The sequence below is a fragment of the Gallus gallus genome, chromosome 1 (assembly GCF_016699485.2).
Source record: "Gallus gallus isolate bGalGal1 chromosome 1, bGalGal1.mat.broiler.GRCg7b, whole genome shotgun sequence".
NCBI lineage: Eukaryota > Metazoa > Chordata > Aves > Galliformes > Phasianidae > Gallus > Gallus gallus.
This window is the reverse complement of record NC_052532.1, coordinates 109102451-109126449: the sequence shown is the minus strand read 5'-3', so window position 1 is coordinate 109126449 and position 23999 is coordinate 109102451. Positions and strand designations below refer to the sequence as shown.

Here is a 23999-nt window from a genome sequence, read left to right as displayed (position 1 = left end):
TCTTCCTCTTAAAGGAAGCGCCCTTCTGGTGCCCTTTTCCAGCCTCCCTACACTTCACCAACCAAAACCTCTGAGGCTGAGCAGCCACTCTCTAGGCAACATAAATGTGACTTTTATTTAGGCCTAATCTTTATGAAAGCACTCGAGCAATATAAATTCTCTTAGAACAACTCTTTTCATGTTCGCTCACGAGCTCTCCTTTGCTGCTGCTGTGTGTTGAATTAGTTCTGCAGTCACTGTGCAGGTGGAAGGTGTACAGTCAATTTATTGCTTAAAATCAACTGCAAGCTAATTGCAAGTTGGGTTTTACCCAGTTTATTTTATTTTACAGTTTTTGCCATCTCACCAGTGAAATAGGTGTTTGAACTGTAATGTATCGTTAGTGGAATGCAATATTTGGTGTGCCACTAGGAACTGAGTCACGCACACCCCCAGAAAGAAGTGTCCAAGGTCCCTGTTCTGCAGATTGCTTCAGTTTAAGCAGAGCTCCCTGGGAGTACAGACATCTCTCCACACGGATCCAGCTGTAGCTGAACCCAGATCAAAAGAAAGAGGAAGCTAGGATGCTAGGCAGGAGGAGGTGGCCAGACAGAGGAACTAAGGACTTGTCTCTACACACAGTTATTTCTCGATTGTCATTTATGTATATATAAATGTTCTCATTTAGAGTAAGCAAGTGTTCAGTTTAATCCAGACTAAATTAAACAGGAAGTAGCTCATGTGGAGTAAAGAGCTGTGAACAGACTAGATGTCTCTTGTCTTGAAAGTAATTAAACGTTTCTACAAATTCTTTCTAAATGGAGCTTTGCAAAGACAACAGAGTGACTACTGCTATTATCCCAGCTTTACAACATATTGTCCTCCATCTGTTGCCTAACTTGCCAGATTAAACGATCACACAATGACTGCCTAGAACAATAAACTTGAGTCTGATATTCACCATAACAAACAATCACAAGCTTTATTAACCTTTAGACGTGTGTTTGGTATGAAGGTCACAGTGCAGATAGGAATAGCCTCTTTACGATTATGCTGCTTACCAAAGGTTGCGGACTCCTTCCTCACAGCTGCAGTAACTCAGCAACAGATTAAGAGTCATTATGCCTTGATCCAAGTCCTGGAGTACTTGGGCTGCATCCAAAGGAATATGGTCAGCAGGGCGAGGGAGGTGATGCTGCCCCTCTGCTTTGTGCTGGTGAGACCTCACCTGGAGTGCTGTGTCCAGATGGGGAGTCCTCAGTACAGGAGAGACATGGACATGCTGGAGCATGCCCAGAGGAGGGCCACAAAAATGATCCAAGGGATGGAGCACCTCTCCTATGAGGACAGTCTGAGAGAGCTGGGGCTGTTCACCATAGAGAAGGCTCCGGGGAGACCCAAGAGCAGCCTTTCAGTATCTAAAGGGGAGCTGTACGAAAGAATAGCACAGACTCTACAGCAGGCTCTGTTGTGACGGGACAAAGGGAAATGGTTTCAAACTGAAAGAGGGGAGATAAGAACAAGTTTTTTACAGTGAGGGTGTTGAGGCAGTGGCACAGGTTGCCCAGAATGGTGGTGGATGCCCTGATCCTGGAGGCACTCAAGGCGAGGCTCAGAGCAATGTGATGTAACTGTAGGTGTCCCTGTTCACTGCAGGGGAGTTGGACCAGATGGCCTTTAAGGATCCCTTCCAACTCACATGAGTCTGTGATTCTACCTGCAACTGGGTGCACAAAAGGATTCAGGCACTGAAATCTGCAGCTGAACTAATGGCAATCCCTCAACCCAGGGGCAGGTAAAAGCTGTAGACACATCAATGCTTGGCAGTACAGTTTCCTAGAGACAAAAAAAAAACAAACCAAAACAAAAAAAACCCATAGGCTTCAAGCACACCCAGGCAGACCCCGGGCTCTGCAGCACGGAGCAGGTGGGACTGTGTCTCCCAGCCTGAAGGATGTGAGGATGAAGTGTTTCTCTTTGGCTGCAGCCCAGGTGAGGCTCTCAGAATAGGCCCTGCTTACGGGAAAAGCAAAGAACGGAGTCATTGACATTTCCCTTCCCGGGGCAGTGGGCACGGCCACGAGCTGCCGGAGTTCAAGGAGCATTTGGACGTTGCTCACAGTCACAGGGTTTGACTTTGGGTGGTCCTGTGCGGAGCCCAGAGTTGGACTCGACGAGCCTTGTCGGTCGCTTCCAGTTCGGGATATTCTGCGATTCTACGACCTCTGGCAGCTCCCGGCCGCTGAGGCAGGTCGCCTTCTCGCCCACCGCTTTCGCGCCCGTCCCAGAGGAGCGAAACGACGGATGGCGCTGCCCACAGACCGACGGCGAGAACTCCCTCACAGCGCCGCCCTGTGCCAGCACCATGGCGGCGGGGCCGGGACGCCGTCACTTCCTGGGCCGGGCCCGGCCCCCCGGGGCGCACCTGACTCACCTGGGCCGGCGGGAGGCGGCGGCGGCGGCGCGGCTGAGCGCGGAGCCGGGCGGCGGCCGAGGGGTAGCATGGCGCGGGAGAGCGGCTCCCCGTGGGCCATGGGGCTGCTGAAGACCTTCGAGGAGAGCGAGTTCGGCAGCTGGGAGAAGATCGGCTCGGGGGGCTTCGGGCAGGTGTACAAGGTGCGCCACCTCCACTGGAAGACCTGGCTGGCCATCAAGTGCTCGCCCAGCCTGCACGTGGACGAGAAGTAAGGCGGCTCGGCTCGGCTCGGCTCGGCTCGGCTCGGCTCCGCTCGGCTGGGGAGGGGGCGAGGCGGCAGCGCCTCGGTAGGCGGCGTGGGGACGGGGCGGGACGGCTGTATGCACCGGGCACGGAGAGCAACAAGGGATCCTTCTTGTTTTCATTTATTTATTTATTTTCGCTAAGCCTACGCTGGGCGTGCTAACGGAGGTAATAGAGCTTAACATCAGCTCAAACGCTTGCGAAGCTGAGCTGCTGTTTTGCCCCGCCGGTGTCACCTTATTTTGGACGGGCAGAGCAGGCGATGTAGCCCAGAGTGTCCAGGCGCTGGGAGACTGGGCTATAAACGCTCCTCCGAGCCCTGTCACACGGCGGGGCCACCACCACCACCTTCAGAATATGTTAGAATGGTTTTTGCGCTTTTTATTTACAGATCATTTTAGACATGTATTCAGTTTGGGGTTGGTTTTTTTTTTACAGTGTGAGGTGAACCGTGCTGCCACCTACTGTAATGTGAGCGATTAGTTTTGGGAGATGCCACCAAATGTCGGTGGCAGAGTCATAAAGTCGTTGGGAGACACCCTGAAAGGCCGTCTGGTCCAGTTCCTTGCAATGAACAGGGACACCTACAGCTACATCAGGTTGCTCAGAGCCCTGTCCAGCCTGACCTTGAGTGTCTCCAGGGATGGGGCATCCACTGCCTCTCTGGACAACCTGTGCCACTGCCTTGTCGTAAAAACTTCTTCCTTATACCCAGTCTAAATCTGCTCCTTCAGTTTGAAACCATTTCCCCTTGTGCTGTCACAACAAGACCCTGCTAAAGAGTCTGTCCCCTTCCCCTCTGTAGACACAGCTCTCCTTGGAGCCTTCTCTTCTCCAGGCCGAACAGCCCCAGCTCTCTCAGCCTGCCCTCATAGGAGAGGTGTTCCATCCCTTGGATCATTTTTGTGGCCCTCCTCTGGACGTTCTCCAGCAGGTCCACGTCCCTCGTAGCAGTGCTCAGTGTGCAATGGAGAGCTGCCTCTCTTCCAGTGGTTACAAGGGAGTATGAGGGAAAGTATGAAGGAAATGGTGTGAACTTGAGGTGCAGCGAACTAAAACAGTTTAGGACTTTTGGAACACCTGAGAGCGGGGGGGGCTCCTGCAGCACGCGGTTCATTTTGACAATCCAGGAAAAACAGGAGTGTGTTTGCTTCACTGCAGACTCTGTTTTAGGTGCTTAAGGAAAGCATTAATTAGAAGTTTGGGAGGGGAGGGGGGTATTTAGCCTTTGAAAAGGCTGTTTCTGCAAATTGTATATTCAAATAGCAGGGGGGCACAGACACAATAAAGCGCTCCCCATGTAGTTCACAGGTTTTTAAGCTAGTTGAAACAAGCCCGTATAATTGGACTGTTAATCCAAGAGATTAACTTGGGGAACCATGTCTTGGAAGTGTCTGAAGCAGCAGAGTTAGAGCTACCAGAGGTATCGGAAACATTAACTGAATTGCGCAGGGGCTTTTCTTTCTGTATTTGGGACCACATTAAAACACCGTTTGTTACTGGTTTGGTGTTGGTAGTGCTCTGTAGTGTCTCCTGCAGTGTTTGTGCAGAGACAGTGAGAGATTTGGAGTAATTCCCCTGGCAATTATCTCACCATAGAGTGAAGTGGCCTCAAGCAGAAGAAAATTGAGTGTACAGCCAGAAATATTTTTACTTTTAAATCCAAGCCCTCTCCAGCTGTCTAGCCAGATCCCATTTATTAGGCTTTACTCACTCCCACTTTCTTTCCCCTGACCTGGAATTCTCACATGCAGCTTCAGGTGCTCTCAGGATGGATAGGGTCAGCCCAAGGCTAAAGAACAGAGCAGAGAGGGCTGTCCCAAGGACCTGCAGGCAGAAAGCCAAGTCTTTTCCATACCTCCGCTGGCCAGAGCGGAGATCTGGTGTGGAGAAAAGGTGACAAGCTCTGAGGGAACAGCCTGGAAATCACTGTGGGTTTCTTAGAGCTGGATGTGACTATATGGACTGTAAGGAGTGTGAGTGATGTAACGGTTCCCAGGGCAGACTCCTGGCTAGGCGTGCTGGTCCGTGAGGGTGCCTGCTGGATGCGGGGGTGGAAAGGTGTGCCTTTGTGCCTGGGAAAAATGAGCAAAATCTTACGTGCGCCTGGGTTTGGAAATGGAGTAGAACTCAGGAATGGAGCGGGGTGTAGGAATGCGTTGCTGTTAGTCTGTTTAGGCAGGTGACGGAGGTGACTGCGTGTATTCAGGCGGTCTCTGGATGTGCAGGTAGAACTTCATACACACCTCGCTCCCTTTTAGAGGCAGGTTGAGCCCAACTGTGCTGGTTTGCCTATAATCCTGTCATGCCAGGGCCGTGCAGCAGAGATCTGTCAACGAGTCTGAGAGCCATTTAACCTGAAAGAAAGGATTTTCTGCCTTATTTTTAGCCCAAAGTATATTCTGCGCTAACCGTCCAATGTTTTTTCTTCTCTTATTCATATTCCTCCCTGAGGATCAGTAGTGTGAAGGTCACACTACTGGCTAAACGTTAAAGCAGTAGATGGCACAGCAGAGGTCATAGTATGCTCTTAAATGTCTGCCTTGATGCAGGTGAAAGAGTGCATGAAAAATTCAGCGGTGTCATGTTGTCCTGGACCCAGTGTTCATTGCCAGCAGCTTGCAGAGGTAATCTGTGTTCCCAACTGGAGAGCAGTGTGGGAAGGACTGCCTCATGAGCTGCAAGTTGTCTTTGCACACAGAACGTTATCTTTAGAGTGTAAAGATCAGGTAGGTACAAGTGTGGGCACAGTCGTAATGTCTGTGGTGAAAGTTGCCGCAGGAGCCATTCCTTTGTCCCTTCTGGAGAACCGAAGGCACGCAGCGACAGCAGCTCTGTCTGCCTTTAGGGATGCTAGAGGTCTTGCAGGGTGATTTATCCAATATTTCTCACTGTTCTGAAAATAGCTGATCTGTCATTGTCTTCTGTGACAGGTGTCACTTATCACTGAATCTGGAGCTAGGTCTCTTGCTGTGCGTGCCCCTCTCCCCTGATGTTTTTTGTGGGAAGGCGCATGTACCCCCAGAATTATGGGAGCTGAGCTGTCCTGGATGCAAATCTTTTTAATTGCTATCATGTTAGAATATTTGGAGGGGGAAAGGGAATGGAGCGAAAGTAGTTAGAGAAGATAATTCTGACTCTTCAACCTTGTAGGTATGAAATAAGAAACTGTAACAGGGGCTAGTCCTACGTCTCTTGACTTGGAAGCCTCACAAGGATCTTTCCTTCCTCTTTGGAGGGGGAGGTGTTTGTTTCTTGGTGGCAATGCAGAGTAACTTCTAGGCACTAGGAGTAACTGGACAGCATAAAAACCGTGCTTTGATCTGTTAAAACTGAACTGCAGTGATAACTGCAGCATCCTTGTAGCGTTAGCACTTGTGTACTGAAGTGATAGGCAGATTGTCTGAGAGCTGAATGCCCGCAGATCCATGCACCAAGCGGGAAGCAAAAGTGGAGACCTTTCATCTCGTCCTGATGGAGGTGGCCTTGCCTGTCGAAAGAGATGTTTGTGTTAAAAGGATTAATGCAAATGCACTCCCTGCTTGACTAATGATTAAGTTGTATTCTGGCTATTTCTTCTGCCACTTTTTCTTTCCTGTTTTCTGAAGGTTGTGGGGCTGTGTTAGAAAATTAGACTACCTACACTGTAATGGCTATGCCACATCACCATGTGTTTCATTTTGAAATGGACTTTATCTGGGAAGAGCCTGAAGATGGCAATTGTGTGGGATTTTTGTTTAAATGAGCAAACCAGATTTAGGACACTTGTCTGTTAGTTGAGTAAGTAACTTTACTAATTAACTGAGCCTGGTTGAAACAGAAAAGGAGGTTTTTCTTTTAAGTGGAGACTCCCTCTCCGCTGAGGAAGATGCCCCATTTCTAGCAGCTGATCTCTGGTTTTGGCAATGCTTCCTTAGCCAGGGAACCCCCTTGTCCCTGGGCCCAGCGGCTCCTGTTCCATTCCAGCTGTGGCTGGGTTCCTGCTCTGCCTCGGAGGGCTCAGACGGGTGTTTTACATCTCCGACTCCAGCGCTCAGCTCAGCTCGCTGAAGCCTGATGAATTATGCTGGCTATGCATGTGGCTTGGGGGCAAGGAGTTGGTTGTGTTATTCAGAGGCGCTCCCTTCCAGAGTGCCAGAGAGCAAACTGGGTACTTGTCTACAAAGGCAATTATTTCACAAGAAAGCCGCTGTAGGGTGCAGCAGGAGTCGACATGGTTAATAGGGAAGAAAGATTTCTCTTATCTTTTTATCCTTCCAGTATTGTGTGCTTCCCTCTTCACTCATTTTTCAGCCTGGTCTTGCCCCTGAAGTAGGTCTGCAGCTTCTTGCTAGGTTAGAGCCACTCTTGAGGAGAAACGTTCAGCATATCTGATCACTGCAGAGTGCTGCAGCTGAACAAGGTTTCTAGTAGGGTCATAGAATCATTGAGGCTGGAAAAGATCTCTTAAGTTCATCTAGTCCAATCATCCACCTACCACCGATGTTGCCCTCTGAACTGTATCCTTAAGTACCACATCTACCCTTTCCTTAAGCACCTGCAGAGGTGGTGACTCCACACCTCCCTGGGCAGCCTATTCCAATACCTTGCCACACTTCTGGAGAAGTTTCTCCTAATATCCAACCTGAACCTCCCCTGATACAACTTAAAGCCATTACCCCTCGTCCCATCGCTGTTACCTGGGCAATGAGGCCAACCCCCACCTTGCCTCGATCTCCTTTCAGGTGGTTGTAGAGAGTGATAAGGTCTCCCCTGGGCCTCCTCTTCTCCAGACTGAACAGCCCAGTTCCCTCAGCTGTTAGCTGTAAGGCAGAGCTAATGCCAACCCAGGTGTCCCATGCTGGGCAAAGCAGGACCTTCTCACCTCTGCCCTGGGGGCTGCCATCATGGTAGGCCTTCACGTGGAGCCCCAGGGCACATGATGGCTCCTGCCATCACTGTGAGGATATACTGAGAGCTTTTTGCTAGCAGTGTTCCCACACAAATCTCACTGCAGTCACCTGTCCATCCCCAAGTGTCCCCAGCCCTCCAAGGCCCAGATAGGAGGTGTGCGGAAGGCTATGGGAGATTCTGCCCAGGAATATTAAATCTCTGACTACCTCATGTCCTGTTCTGTTAGCGGGTGGATGGCTGCTGTGCTGTGCTGATACCTGTGACCCCAAGCTGCTTTGTGTGTTGCCTGTCGCTGCCAGTGTTGAAACTTCTGACTGACTTGTCACATGGAGCTCCCCTTTGTGGGTGCTTTCTATTTTGACTTTGCCTGCAGACAGATAATGTTGGGGCGTTACAGCTCTGCAGAAGGCCGTGGCAATTAAGGGTCCTGACCCGGGATGCCATGCTTAGCCTGACTAATGCTGTGGGGTCAGGCCAGCCGCCACCTGCAATCAACCCACAGGTACTCGTTACCTGTGCCATCCCTGTTACCTAATGGAGGCCAGCATCGGCTGTGGTGTGGCAAGTGTTGTATTGAAGTGATTTTTAGAATCACAGAATCATTAAGATTGGAAAAGGCCATTAAAATCATGTAGTTCAACCATCAACACATCACCACCATGCTCTCTAACCCACGTCCCTCAGTGCCACATCACGTTTTGGTGGAAAGAAGGCTTCTGCTGTGACTCACCTGGTTGCAGCAGGGAGTTTTCTCCCCTAAATGTTGGGTCTGAGGGACTCTTTGTTGCCAGTGCTGGGTCTGTGCAGCCTGGGGCACAGGGCAGCTGTAGCAGTGCTGTCCATGCTCGCTTCTGATCACAGCCTTATGACTCACAAAAGGCTAATTACTTTAGCCCAGGGAGTTACAGCACTGGTGAATCTGAGCATTACATGTATCATCCTTGTTCTTAACTCCATCGTGTACACACTGCAGTAGTGAGGTGGGCTTTGCGCTAGGGGGACTTGTGCTGCTGAAGTGTGCAAGCTTGCATGTGGTTCAGCAACTGTGAACTGTCAAGTCAGTAAATGTGAAAATATTCCTGGGGTATATAGGCTGGAGGCATGCAGTGTGATTCGGTCAGGTGATGACCACAAAACATGTTTTTCAGTTTCAAGTGTTTTGTGCTTCAGCTAGTCCATCTTTCACCTTATATTCTCTCCTACCTAGGGAGCGTATGGAGTTATTGGAAGAAGCTAGGAAGATGGAAATGGCAAAATTTCGCTACATCCTTCCTGTTTATGGCATCTGTAAAGAGCCAGTTGGCTTGGTGATGGAATACATGGAGACAGGATCTCTGGAAAAGCTCCTGGCTTCCGAACCTCTCCCATGGGAATTGCGCTTCCGAATCATCCACGAGACAGCCGTGGGCATGAACTTCCTGCACTGCATGTCCCCTCCGCTGCTCCACCTGGACCTCAAGCCTGCCAACATCCTGCTTGATGCCCACTACCACGTCAAGGTATGCCTTGGGTGCTCTGAGCCCCAAACCCACTTTTGCGTATTCTTGCATGGCTTTTGCCAAACCCAAAGGTCTGGAAGGAACCCAGAAGCGCTCCTTTTGAGTTAGAAAAATACATAACCGTTCCAGTCCCCAATCTTGCCTACTGATTTATGCACCATTTTGGTGTATAAATGGAGGTAGAGTTGGGGAGCCTCTGAGAGCTCTCCTAAAATTTTAGTAGAGTGCTAGCGTAGTGAATTTTGTTTTTTGCAAATCTAATGGGTTCTGTTACAGATTTCCCTACAGCAGGGTCATAAGGCAGATGAAAACGGGGACAGCAAAGCAGTGTGAATATCTATATGATCTATACTTGCACCACATCTCCCAGTGACAGCCTTGTTTTGTCTAGGTCTGGGCTGTGTGCGCTCCGCTAAATACCCAAATCTTATTTACAGTGGGAGTCCAGAGAAGCAGAGCCTTCTTGGCGGCAACTCATTTTCTTCTTCCTTTTGTTCAGAGCATTTACAACAAAAAATCAGCTCTGTCATGAGTGCTTATGCTTACTAAGAGGTCACTCATGGAAATTGTTGTGGCTGTATCACTACAGAATTCTTTTCAGCATCCTTTTCCAGAGTAAACTGGCAGATTTGTTGGCCTTCTCTGTTGAAGTTTCTGTTTTGACAGCTGGATTGGAGAGATTTTGTCTGCTTTCTGATGCTTCCTTTTGGAGTGGAAAGAGACTGAAATACGTCTTCTTCTTGATTTATTTTTTTTTTTAATTTCAAATCAGTGGCCCAACTCTAACCCTGGCTGATGTAGTTCAGCACGTGTAGTCATAGATCTTCCAGTGCCATCATCCGTCTTCTCCCTGTTTTTCTGTCCTCCTCAAAGCGGACACAATGGCTGTGATCCTGCTCTACTGCTCTAAAAGTGAAGTGTTCAGTAAACAAAAACACCTTTCCCGATGTCTTGAGAGGGCTGGAGCCATAAGAATCCTAGTGGAATCAGACCTGACGCTTTCTCAGCTTTTTTCTAGGCCATGTAATGGTTTACTTCTTAGGAAGATCTTCTGACTGAGCTACGAGGCAATTGCAGGCAATCCCTGGTATTATGGTCAGAACATCAGGTTCTGAGCTGTTCAAAGTATATTCTCACACATATCCTGAGAAGCCTTTGCTAAGTATTTATTTATCTGAAGTTTATGCTCACTTGCATAACTTTTACATTCCTAATTCTTGACTCATTCACGAGCCAAGATATGAAGGCTTTCTTTTTTTCACCATTTCAGGAGGTTGAAATGCTGCCTAGTATTCTGCTTGCTGTATAAGCTATATCTTCAAGGTGATGTAATATGAAGGGGCAAAGTACAAAATGCACCAAAGTTTTTTTCAGCTGAGGTCATTGTTGACTTCTCTAAGCTGTTGCTTCTTTGTGTTTCATATATAGAGAACATTCTTCAGACCCTTTCCATTAAGCTCAGAAGAGAATGGTCTAATCCCAGGCTTTTTCAGCCAGAAGTCTTTCAGGTCTGTAGCCATCTTGGAAAGTCTTCCAAGTAGCAAAGCAGACATACAAACCTACATGCAAAATAAGAGATGTACATATTCTGTGAGGAGCCTTCACTTTAAAAATGTGGCCCCAAACCTTCTTTTTGTGTGATGTGAAACTTGTAATTAAATTTCAGACCCTGCAGCTTCATTTAATGTGCATTTTCTTGCTGGAAGGCTAATGAAGGTGATGATTGAAGTGCTTTTACTTTTAAAATGTTAGTGTTAATTTAGTGGGTGACCTGTCCCTAATAGGATCCTAAAGTGAGTGCAGAGATGTTGCAGACTGCAAAAGAAGAGTTTGGAGGTAGGGAGGATTTTTATATGCTGTTTGCCCTTGAGCCAGGAAACAGTCTTGCAGTGGAGTACATTAGAAAAGCCATATTGCTAGTTCAATGGAAACACGCCCTTCTTCTTTTACGAGCACAACACTTACTGTAAAAACCCCAAGAGAGGATGATGACTAATGCAGCAGTGTTGCACAGAACTTATCATCAAGTGGGTGCCTCCATATCTTAAAGCTGTCTCCTGTCTGTTACATAAGTGTGTGTACTGAATTTGGTTATTGGGAGGATAATTAAGAGGAGAGATTAGCCTGAGCCAAGACACAGATAGCTGTGTGTTTATTAGTTTTCTCACGTTGGGGGATTCCTTGCTGATTCTAAATGTAGGTGTATAATATGTATAATTTGGAATAAGTCTTTGCTGTCATCTGTAGGATGCCTCCTGCCCTGAAAAGTCTGAGGTGGGAGCTCCCTTCCCCTCCATGTCCTGTTGGGCTGCCTTGAGCAGCGTGATTTCCTTGGGAAGATTATTGCATACCCTGGCAAGCTTTGCTAGCAACCAACAGTCTGCAGTTTTTTTTTCCTTAATTTTGAGCTGTTGCTTCTGTCTGTATCAGTGAGATCTGCCTTGCTTCTTCCTCCCGTGCTTCATAGATGCAGCCTTCAAATGCTTACGGACTTCTTAATACGTAGTTTTTGCTCACCTGGACCACATCTAGCAAATTTGTTCATCTGCCCTTCCATCCCTTGTACAAACTCGGGATCCCTCCTCCGAGCTCCTTGGTCTCTTGCAATCCAGCAGGGAGCTGGAACTGGGGAAGTGGTGAAGCATCCGGCACTGTTCCAATGGGATCTTTCTCCAGGGCCATCTGCAGGGGAATACACCCCCCACACGCAGGAATCTCTCTGTCTGACTTATTGCCAGCTACCATGCCTGGGTGTTCTGCTAGCACTTTCCAGGTTCTTTATCTTTTTAAGGGAGCTGCTTTTTGTTCAGGTTTTTAAAACGAAGTCAGCCTGCAACTTAATACTTCTGGGTAAAAACATTATTTATAAGAGCTTGTTTCTTCTATCACCCAGTCTGGCTTTTGTAGCTCGTATATATATGTACGTGCATTTGTATACGTATGTATAGGTGTGTGTATGTATGTAACTGTGTGTATTTGCGCCGTGTATTTATATAGTCTCTCTGTGTAGATACATACACAAGCAAATCCCACTGGTTATTTTTCATCTCTCAGGTTTTGTTTTAAAGAACTTGAGCGGGGATGAGCTGTCTCAGCTGTGTGCTGCTCAAGCTCACTGTAATGGCTTTCACCCCACTGTCGGTTCAGCTTAAACCAGCGTGAAGTTTGCTGCTGTGCTCCCAGTCTACACAGGTGTCCTGTCCGTGTTTAGTTACCTTCAGCTGAAGGGAAGGGCTGCAAAATTTACAGAGTTTGAAGTGAGAAGAAGCTTAGTCAGGCAGAAAATTGATGATAAAGCTTCTTAATGTGCCATAGGTAGAGGTAACACCTGGAGGCCAGGCCGGTAAAGAGAGGTTCTCTCTTTTATTAGACTAGCTGATGTAGTTAACAGCCATTTTATTAGCTGCAAGTGCTCTCCTGTTATTAGAAATGAGAAGAGGCTTTGTTGTGTTCTGAGTCCTTTCGTAGTTTCCCTCACCCCCAGATGAAGGTTTCCAGGCACGGCGGTTGCCTGGCTCCTTGATCCCAGCTAACCGAGCTGATTTTCACCTTGCTCAGTGCTCAAGCGGTGGCACAGAGGAGGTACCAACACCATTCCTGCTGTGGTCACACATGTTTGTGATGGATTAGAATGGGCGTTTCACCATGGCTTCTGCTCTTCCGAAGAAACCACCATAAACATCACAGATAAGAAAACAGATTTATGAGGAGATGGAATTCAAGCTTCCTGTTAGAAGGACAGATGTGATGGCATTCTCAGTAGCCAAGCACACAGAGAGTTTGGCCAGGGACAAACACTGGATATGCCAACAGAGATTAAAAATTAATCTGACCCGCTTTATGTTACCTATTTGATGAAGAAAACCTTTGGGTGAACTCTGACCTGAGTCTGTTGTGGTGAATGCTTGAGTCTTATTTGCAGGAAGATGACATGCAGAAGTGCATGCACACTTCAGGGTGGGCTATCAGTAGCAGTCACTTTCCAATCACTAATCTTATTTCTGGGAGGTGAACCCCGGCACTGCTTAGGAATAGCTTCAGTAACCCCTGTAGCTGAACAGGAGGGGAGAGGTTATAGTTTCTGTAAAAGCTCCGTAAGATAATGTGACCAACTGAAGCATTAAAGCCTTGCAAGTGAGTGAGTGTTTTCCACAGACGAGAACGGGAATATGCGGCACTGAGGGATGTGGTTGGGGGGGGCGTGGTGGGGATGGGCTGATGGTTGGACAGGGTGATCCTACTGGTCTCTGCCAACCTTAATGATTCTCTGAAATGTCTGCAAAAGGCGGAAACATCTAAAAGGCTGCGTGTGCAGCACTCTCAATTTAAAACAAGCTGCAAATGAAAAGTTTTGTGGAAAATGCCCTTTGGATCTGGAGCAGGGTGGTGTTGCTGGGCTACGGGCAGGGAAGCACGGGCAGCTCCCCTCCCCAGTGACTGCTCACGTGTTTCTTCTCACACAGTCTTTTGAGAGGCAGGGAGTGGGTGAGCTGTCTGAACATGAACGATCCCGCTGCCTCTGTGGGGTTTGGCCGCTCTTCTTTCTCTTCTCTTCCTACCTCTTCACCACCTGTTTTGCATGGAGCAGGCTGTCGCCTCCGTGTCTCCTCTAAACCGTGCTGCTATTATGTGCGCTTTTGAAGTGTGATGGGATCCATCCAAAGTGAAGACTAAGCGCCCGATGGTGGCACGGGGCAGCTGCTGGGGTGGGCACAGGCTTGCAGATAGCAGAGACTGGGTGGAAGGCACAGGGACTTTGCCAGCAAGGTGCCCGGTGAAGGAGACACGTGATGGGCAACTTAAAGGCAGGAGAGATAAGTAAAATGGCTGCATCTTCCACCCACTGCACAGTTCCCACCGATGTTAAAAGAAACTGCATGACTAAATACCCTGTGCTGTGTGGAAAAGTTATCCTGAAGGAACTAATGAAAGCCACAAAAGCCGTCTGCGGGATCTTGCTCTTTTGTTTCAGCCTGGCAGATAACACGTTTGTGTCCAGTGCTTTCTGCAGCATTCAGTATGCTGGCAGCTCTGCTCAGCAGATGAATTTCCTTTACTTTGGTATGAAGCCTAATCCTTCACAGTATGTAGAGGCAGGCTGACAAGGCTGTATGCCGTGTGCCATAGCTGTTTCTTGGTTTGTAGGCTTGGGGTGAGACCTGGTAGTGCACAAACCTCATGTCTTAGCTGTAGCTTTAGATGCACACAAAGTAACTATTGTTCTTTCCTAACACAGCGCTGTCACTGCACTGTCTGCATTTCATCTTTTTTTTCTTAACTTACACAGTAGGAAACCCAGTATTGTTTAGACAAAGAGGAAGATGTATTACTTTAATTATGCCTGCATGCCATATGGATTTCTTGAGGTGTATACAGCTCTTTGCTTCATGTTAATCAAAGGATAGCGTGGCTCTGCCAAGGTGGATCTGTTCAGGCTTGCACAAGCTAGAGAGTTTACTAACTTGACACCAAGGATTTGTGCGATGTTGGCATTGTGCATTTGTTCTGTGTGGAGCACTGAGCACCCCAAACTCCTGCAGCACTCAACGGGGCCATCAGTGCGGCTCTTCCCGGGGTAGCTGCCTTGCAAACACAGGTTTTTTTACTACTCCCTGCTTTTCTATATTCCAGAACTTGGCAGAAGAAACTACTCTTCCAGATTACTTCACGTTTCTTTCTTTCTCTCAAGTCATTCCCGTATTCCCATACAGACTTAAGATACAGGTAGGAACAGGTTGCCCAGAGAAGTGCTGGATGCCCCATCCCTGGAGACACTCAAGGTCAGGCTGGACAGGGCTCTGGAGCACCCTGATGTAGCTGTAGGTGTCCCTGTTCATTGCAGGGCAGTTGGACCAGATGACCTTTTGAGTTCCCGACTCACACGATCCTATGATTCTATATCGCTGCATGCTAGGGCACAGTATGTCTACACAACATCTCTCCTGAGTTCTTTCTTCCTGGGAGAAGTTCCTTCTGAAACGGTGTGGGCTGGTTTGTTTCATGCCAGGAGATTCCTACCATTTGGTGAGCAACAGCAATGTGTACCCTGCCCGTTCTCCAGCAGAGTGGAGCAGGCTGCACTTCTCTCCCTTTCCAATAATGGGTGCATGTTACAACTGGCCCTGTGGTATCTTTAGAGAGAAAGTGTCAAGCTGGAACCTTTTTTTTTTTAAAAAAAAAAAATATATATATATTTAATTATGCCTGTTGTTTTGAGGGAGAACTTTCTCAAAGGAGCAGCTGTGAAGATCAAAGGGGTGCTGAGGGAGTGAGTCATTGAAAAACTGGAGTATTTTTGAGATAAAAAGAATGTTTAAGTCCATTTTGGGGTGGAGGGGAGTTATGTGAAGGAGAAATCTTATCTATCACGTAGGCAGAAGCTGAGTGGCCCAAAAAGGCTCGACTTGTCTTGAAATTTCCACTTAGCATAATAGGCATTTTTGACCAGTGGGAAATAATTAAGACAAAGGAAAATTCCTTGCCTATCTGTTTGCTTGATGATTGGTATGCCTTTGAGAGCAAATGAATGCATATTTGTTTGACACTTCAAATTAAAGTGGAGGTGTGTTTTCCTTTTTCTAAACTTGCTGTCACTTGTTTAGTTCATTTCAGCTGCCTTCACTGCGTCACTGCACCAACTTGCCGTATCCGCTCATTGCCAAAAAGAATTCCCTGTGTGGGTTTAGTGTGTTTTTTAAGCCCTTTGTGCCTCTGGTGTTGGGCTCAGTCCTTGTTGGCGTGGTCAGTGCAGCTGTAATATCTGGAAGAGCAATTGTCTTGCACTGGTTGGGCCCATGGTCTACAAACAGGTGCTCAGAAGCTTCAACGTAACTGGCAGTGTGCTGTTACAGAGGGAAAGGGGATGGGTGAGAGCGGTAATTGTGTTAACCTGTAGTTTGCACTAGCTACTTTTTGACTGGTTTTAAATTGCACTAAATTGTCTGACGGTTGTGTTTGCCGTGTAATGGGTTAACATGCTGCTGCTTGCAAAAAGCTGCTTGCTTTTATTTTATTTTGTTTAGCTTAACCTTAAAGAAAAGCTTACAACAGCATAATGCTTCCAGCATTGTTTTCTTAGCTTGGCACTTCTGAATGGTAGCTCGCTATGTTGGTTTTTTTTGAGTCACGGCATTACATCTCCCTCTTCTTACAGAAGAGGTTTTGTAAACTCCTCTGAAGTCTGATGGTAACGTGCACACTTCTCTCTCCTCCATCTTCTGCAGATTTCTGACTTTGGACTTGCAAAGTGCAATGGCTTGTCACATTCCCATGACCTCAGTATGGACGGCTTGTGTGGCACAATTGCATACCTTCCTCCGGAGCGCATCAAGGAGAAGAACAGGTGTTTTGACACCAAACATGATGTGTACAGGTCAGTTAACCATGAAAATACCTAAAAGTGCTTGAATAAATGACCTGAAAAACTGAGCATGAGAACCCTACCTCTAGTTTGAGCCTCATCTTGCAAAGGCTCACGTTTGGTTTGCTTTATGCAAAGTCCTTACAGGGTAGAAGGCTTTTAACAAGCTGCAGCTGATCCTGGTCTTATGGAAATCAATTGTTCCAAGTAATGTTTATTTATTAGCAACTGACATGGGAGCTATGCTGCCCACCTTATTTTCCCCCATTAAAGGTACATCCTGACCCACTTTTCCAGTCTATGACACAATTCATAGCTATCTTCAGTAGATTTCATCACTAGGTCTTCGGTTCTTCTTTCACAGTAAGGCTGTTAGGAAGAGGAAGTCATAGCTGTAGATTACAAGATATGTCATGTTCTAAATTAAATATATTTTTGTACGCTTGTGTTGCAGGCTAGTATTAAATGACATCCACAGTAATTCTTTGCTGCTCTCTGATCTTGTTAGTGTTTTTATGGAGTAATCGGTAAATGTTAACAAGGAATCAACAGTCTCCAGCAAGTCTCTGTGTTCCCTGCCTCAGGTTCCTCCCTGCCCAAATGAGACTTTCAGATCATAGCTCTTGGCTGCATCTTGCTGTGCGTGTTATTCAGCTGAAACGCATGCAGTGGTAAAGGCCAAGGAAAGAGAACTTAGCAAAATAAATTACGCTTCTGTTTAATAGTAGGCTTTTAAAATTATTTTTAAAGGCTTTCTAAAACTATTTTTGTTGTATATTTGTAGCTTTTCCATTGTGATTTGGGGAGTTCTTACGCAGAAGAAGCCTTTTGCAGGTAAGTTTGACGTATCGTGGTTTGCACTGGATTTTCTTTTACCTTCCTTTCAATTATATGCACGCTTTACTCCCCACCAGTCCCACAAGACAACTGATATGTATAATGCATGTCCTCCAAATTCCTACAGTCTTGTGCAATAGGCATATGTAAGCTCTCAAATTCCAAGCACGATTTCAAGTCCTCCTTTGTACTACATCTTAAAAGCAGAACCTATATTGCTATGAGATGTCCTCATCTGCACTTTTTTCGCTTTTGTTGGAGTTTGCTGTGCTGATCCAGATCAGTGTGTGGCCTGCTCAGACTTCTAACAGACGTTCACGGCCAGCAAGGAAGGTGCAGGGCAAAGCCAGCTGGCAGGCAACCCTACTGTTTTCAGAAACAGCTTCTCTGTAGAGTGGTTCTGGAGTTTATTTGTAGATTGCAGGTACAGATTAAAAAAATAAAAATAAAAAAGCTGCCTGTGAGAGTAAGCTTTGTTCTGCCCCACAGTAAATGTACCAATCTACAGGCAGTTATTTATTCTTTATGACTATTTTCCTTTGTATGCGACTAGCCTAAGTATAGCAAACATGTTTGAGCGGGTTCCAGTCTACTACTCATTTCTCTCTTAGTGAACCCAATGGTTGACTTCAGAGTCAATAGCCACATTACTACGCTGTGTTTTTTCTTCACCTTTATGTAAAGTTCAGGCACTTGGTTTATATAAAAGCTGTGGTTCAGTTTTCACACAGCAGATACAGAAAACCTAAGAGAGGTAGCAAAGAACTGTGGGGTGTTTTTGTATTTTATTCTCTGATTCTGCCTCTTTTATGGGTGGAAAGAGCACATAGTCACTCACTGATGATTAACTGACCCATGAGAAGTAGATCTTAATGTGTTGCTGGAAGTGTTGTGGAAGAATAAGACCAATTTCTCTTTTTTTTCCCTGTTGATACAGTGCTCTAGATCTTAAAAAAAAAAAGAAAAAAAAGTGTGAAAAAACAAGTTTTTGCCTAATGCACTGTTAGTACTCTTAGACAAAAGATAAATCCTTCCTTTTGCTGAGAGCTTCAATTGTGTGCTTTTGCTTTACAGAGGAAAACAACATTTTACATATCATGGTAAAAGTAGTTAAAGGCCACCGCCCAGAGCTACCTGCTGTTTCCAAATCCAGGCCTCATTCATGTAATAACTTGATCAAACTGATGCAAAAATGTTGGCAAGATGATCCTGGTGAACGGCCAACATTTCAAGGTAAGATTTCCTCGTAGCTTGGCTGCCTGTTTCTTCTTCTATGAGTCACGTTATTGCTCAGGACTCTGTTAATCCTTGAGGTAAACGCTGCAAACCTTTGTGACAGGATAAATAGAGCACATTGTATGGTAGAGACAATGATACAGGCCACTTATTCACTGGTGGCGGAAGAGATTGTCTGGGGGCAAGTCAGACCATGACGGTTTTATGTAAACATATTGGGAATAAGATCTGTACTGAACCAGTTCATCCATTTAGCTGGTACCTGAAGGGAAGGTGGTTTATGTTCACGTCCGATCATCTGTATTAGTGTAGATGCCAAGCTGGAGTTGATGGGCTTTGTACCGCACTAAAGCGTTGAACACCCTGGCTCTTGAGATATACCACTGTATGCCAAGAAACAGAATCATCTTCTTGTTACGAAACAATTTGTACTATCATTTTTCTGTTTATTTAAAAAAAAAAAAAAAAAGCAACTCTGGCCAAAGGGTTGAACTTGCCCAAAGCACCTGTTATGAATTCAGATGCACAGCAGAATGTAGCATATAGTATCTACAAGTGGCTTCACTTAGCATCAGTGACAGAGATTTGTTTCTTCTCCCCATTCACTCCCCTCTTTCTGCCTGAACAAAGTATGGCCATGAATGGAAGAGGTACTGCAGAAGTCTGCTAACAGCTGACTAGTTCAAAGTCCTGTGTATGTAACATCAGTCCTGTCTGAATGTGAAAACAAACTGTTCAGTCAGTCCTATGCACTCTTTGCTTAGCTGCACATTTCTACCATCGGACGAGATGCTTGGTGGAATAGCCAAAACTGGAGTCTTTCTTCTGTAATACCTCATAACCATTAAGATAGAGAAAAGCAGTAGGGCACCTGGGGAGAAGTCTCCTATTAAAAAACCAAAGAAAAGCAACCAACCATCCAACCAAACAGTAAAACCTCTCTTTCTTTCTTCGAAGAAATTACTTCAGTAACAGAAACACTTTGTGAAAAACCAGAAGATGAAACAAAGGAAATGGTAGCTGAGGACCTGGACACCAAGAGTTCCCCAAAGCAGCGATCTGAGGTATTTTGTCTTTCTGTCCCATGTTAAAATGCACTTTTTTTTTTCCTTTTCTTTCTTTCTATTTAGTTATTTATTTAGCCAGAAACAGGTTCCTCTGTGACTAACTTCTAAACAGCTTTCTCTTTGCTGCTTTTTAACATCTCCTTGCCTGGTGGAGGTGGGTCTTGCTGAAGGACTGGACTGCAGAAGCAACAGCAGATGCATAGGCGAGCCCAGGAAAACCCCTGCACAAAACCTGAGTTCCAATAATCTTTAGACTGCTGAGGGACAGCAAGACAGTTAGAAAATAAGGGCTGGAACTATGTGGGTGTGTCTGATCTTAAAAGCAAACAAACAAAAAAACAACAAACCAGGTGCTTTGGACAGATTTCATTTAATAAGAACAGTGCTTAAAGCTACCTGCAAGCTAACAGAATTAGACTTCCTCTCATAGAGGGGTCATACTCAGTTTTCCTTACTCACCTTTCTGTAATGCTTGTGTGTTTCTCTTGAAGGGGATGTCTGCATTATCCCAGCCGAAGCAGGAGCCTGTTCTGGCATCAGATAAGGATTACAGTCTGTCAGAATTGTTGTCCCAGCTGGATTCAGGGATTTCACAGACTATGGAAGGCCCTGAGGATCTCAGCCGCAGCTCTTCTGAATCCAAACTTGCTGCCAGCGACAAGCGGCTTTCAGGAGTTTCATCTGTAGATTCAGCTTTTTCATCCAGAGGCTCCCTTTCCCTTTCCTTTGAAAGAGAGAGTTCAGGTAATGGTCAGGGGTTTTTCGTTGTTGGTTTTTCTCCTTCTGTAGTTGTTTGGACTGGAGCGTGGGAGCTTATGGGTTGGAGAGTGACCATGTAAAGAATAACGTGTCCTGCTGTCATAACTGCAAATTTGTGTGCTGGAGGCAGCTGTTTAAAAAAAAAAAAACATATGAAGAGATTCCCAAGCATGATATAATGAGAAACAATACGTTTAATTTACTTTGGAAAAGAAGGTACCTGAATTCCCATCAAAGCAATTACAGAATTACTCATGGAAATGTTGATTGGAAAGGAGATCACCTTGTCTAGTGTCCTGGTCAGAGTGGGACTAAAGCCAGTGCCAGTACAGGAGCTTGTAGCTTTTGCAGTTAGTACTAAGCCCAAGACTGAGCACCTGTCTTTTGAGAAGATTCAAGCAGTTCTCTCAGCAGCCCCGGGAACACTGTAATAAAGACACCCCCCACCCCCAGTGAGCCCCTCCCTTTTCAATATGTACTGCATAAAACAGGCATCTATTTTCCACTTTGGCAAAGCATGATAAGTGTAGGGAAACAAACTGCAGCTTCCTTTGTTCTTAGTTTCATTGGAGACAGAATAAGAGGAAGTGTGGGCTCCAACTGTGATGTAAACTGGCTCTGAAACTTCTGCAGGTACGGCAGTAGGAGGGGGAGGCATTTTTTGCAGTCAGAAGAACTACTGAAGCCACCAGCTGTGCTAGCCAGGGATGAGTAAGGGTTGTCAAGTATCAGCATTGTGATGTTCTTTTTCTTCCATCTAGATATAGGTACTACAGACATACAGAAAAGGAAGCTAACAGAGGCCATTTTAGCTGGAGACACAAGCAAGCTGATGAAGATCCTCCAGCCTCAAGACGTTGATATTGTTTTAGATGGGAACTCCAGTCTTTTGCACTTAGCTGTTGAGGCTGGTCAAGAAGAATGTGTCAAATGGCTCCTCCTTTACAATGCTAACCCAAACCTCACCAACAAGAAAGGATCCACCCCTCTTCACATAGCCATTGAGAAGAAAATCAAAAGCATTGTGGAGCTGCTCATGGCAAGGAAAATCAATGTTAATGCCAAAGATGAGGATCAGTGGACTGCTCTTCACTTTGCTGCCCAAAATGGGGATGACTTCAGCACCAAAATGCTGCTTGATAAGAATGCATCCTTGAACGAGGTAGATTTTGAAGGCAGAGCCCCCATCCACATAGCCTGTCAGTATGGCCAAGAGAATATTGTGCGGATTCTGCTGAGGAGAGGCGTTAATGTGAATATCAAAGGAAAGGATGACTGGGTGCCTCTGCACTATGCTGCCTGGCAAGGTCATCTTCCCATCGTAAAGCTTCTGGCCAAACAGCCAGGTGCAAATGTAAATGTGCAGACCGTGGATGGAAGGACCTCGCTACACTTGGCTGCTCAGCGAGGTCACTACCGTGTCGCTCGCCTTCTCATAGACCTGGAGTCAGATGTCAACGTACCGAATGCGCTCTCGCAGACTGCTCTCCACATAGCTGCTGAAACTGGCCACACAAGCACATCCAGGCTGCTCCTTAAACATGGTGCAGACATTGAGGCAGTAACAGTGGAAGGATGTACTGCTCTGCACTTGGCATCTCGCAGCGGCCACTTAGCAACAACAAAGCTGCTGACGGATGAAGGGGCCAACGTTCTTGCCAGAGGCCCATTAAATAGGACAGCGTTGCATCTTGCTGCAGAAAATGGGCACTCTGAAGTAGTAGAAGAACTTGTCAGTTCAGGAAACATCAATGTTTCTGACGACGAGGGGTTGACAGCTTTTCATCTGGCTGCAAGAGGAGGGCACACAAAAACAGTTGAGGTTCTTCTAAAGCATGGGGCACTCACTGACCTGCAAAGACCCACATTTCAGACCCTGCTCCGGCTCACTCAGCAGAGCAGCAATAGCTCAGTTACTGTGTTGTTAAGTGAGACTTAATCAAAAGGTACAGTACTTGCTATCTTTCTGCCTGGTGTGAGAAGGTTGCTGGAACTTGATTCACGAGAGCCTTGTCCAGCTGTGCAGTGACCTGCTCACCAGCAGCGTCAGCAGATGGACTGAGGGGTGGCCAGCAAGGAGCTACTCATGTCTGAGGTTGTGAGAGAGGGAGCGCATGGACTAAAGCCAAATGCAAGGTTAAGAGCTGGAGCCCACCACACTGTGGTCTGGATCATCCACTCTGCGTGTGCCTGCCCCACCTGTATAGTGATATTCCCCTCCCACAGATTTTGTGAGAGTAGGATTCAACTTGTGGGTTCCCCCTGCCTTTTTTTTTTTTTTTTTTGAAAAAACTAATTTAAGAACTAATATTCTGATTTTCCTCAGAAAAAGGATGGATTATGTTCCTGGTTTATTGCAATGATCTGTATTTTGGGCTCGAAGCCTCCAAAGTAAGATAAACCCAACACAAATCTGCTGGAAATGAACGCAAGAGATGAAGAAAGAGCTATACAAGATACTGTTAATCATAAACCCTGGCTAAGTTTCATTTTCAGAAGGTATCCTGTTTAATGGAGATACACTGATTACAGTTTTCCATGTAATCAAGATGACTTGACAAGGATCCCAAAATTACGTGAGCAGAAGTAAAAGCTTAACACTGATCTCTTCATATGCAGTACCATCTTCTATGCGTTTTAAGATCAGTAAGCTGAACTATGTTCTTAGTGGTTTCCCTTAAAAAGCCAGACAACAACAAAAAAAATCATACTGGACTGTAACTGGATGGTATATTCTAACTGACATCTAAAAATGATGTTTGTAGGGACATGTTAGAGATCCATACCAGCCATGCCACAGTACATGTCCTGGGAGAATGAACTGTGTGTTGCCTAGATTGATATACTGTGTATATAGTATTTCTACCTGTTGTATGCTTTTTTTCTACTGAAGAAAATAGATTGTTTAGAGTGGGTATGTTTTAATACACCTTTTAATTTCACTCTTGTAAAAGTTCCAAAGTGGCACATTATTAATAAAATACTGTGTTCCATATCTGCCTGTACTTTGTCATGTTGGTTTTCTTTCCCATCTTGAAGCAAATCAAAGGTATCTGCCTCCCTGAGAGCAAAGCTGCTCCTCCCGTGGGTGATGGAAGCAGTGGTGGCTGAATGAATTAAAAAAACAAAGGGTTGGTTCTTGCTGCTGCTTGAGAGACTGTTTGTGGCTACACATAGGGTACCTATCTGTACCTGTTTGCAACCCCCATGGTTAACTTCCATGTAGTGTAGGGCTTTATGGAAGCAGGTGGGTGCAAGCTGCTCCCTGTTGGAGACGTTTCAACACCTGCCTAGTGGAACTGTACTAAGAAGAAGACAGTGAAGCTGTGCTTGTGGCCAGTATATGAAGGTTACAAAGCAATATGCCTCTTACTGACCCTAACAGTCACGGCAAGCTTCCTAAATGCAATGACAGTGAAACTTCTCATAAAACAAACAAGACTATTGTAATTTGCCTACTGCTTCCTTCAGCCTCTTCTGAGACCAGTGCAGTTGTCATGTTTCATTAAGCTGTGCTTCATCACTATCTCTTTATAGAAGTTTAGCCACAGACCACTTACACTCTTAAGTCCTGTGCTGCTGTGATTAAACATTTGGCTTAGCCTGGGACACGCCTTACACTTCAAGACCTCCAAACAAACAGATTTGAG

The 23999-nt window shown here is 46.0% G+C and overlaps 1 protein-coding gene across 1 annotated transcript; it reads left to right on the top strand.

The window, feature by feature from the left end:
• The first annotated feature begins 942 nt into the window (after positions 1-942).
• RIPK4 (receptor interacting serine/threonine kinase 4) lies at positions 943-23344 on the top strand. The gene is made up of 8 exons (XM_004934565.5): positions 943-2663; positions 8799-9090; positions 16314-16462; positions 17235-17284; positions 18362-18520; positions 19481-19587; positions 20082-20334; positions 21111-23344. Exons 1-8 carry the CDS (start codon positions 2284-2286, stop codon positions 22286-22288), a joined length of 2568 nt encoding a protein of 855 aa, XP_004934622.4. The 5' UTR covers positions 943-2283; the 3' UTR covers positions 22289-23344.
• Positions 23345-23999: the final 655 nt, after the last annotated feature.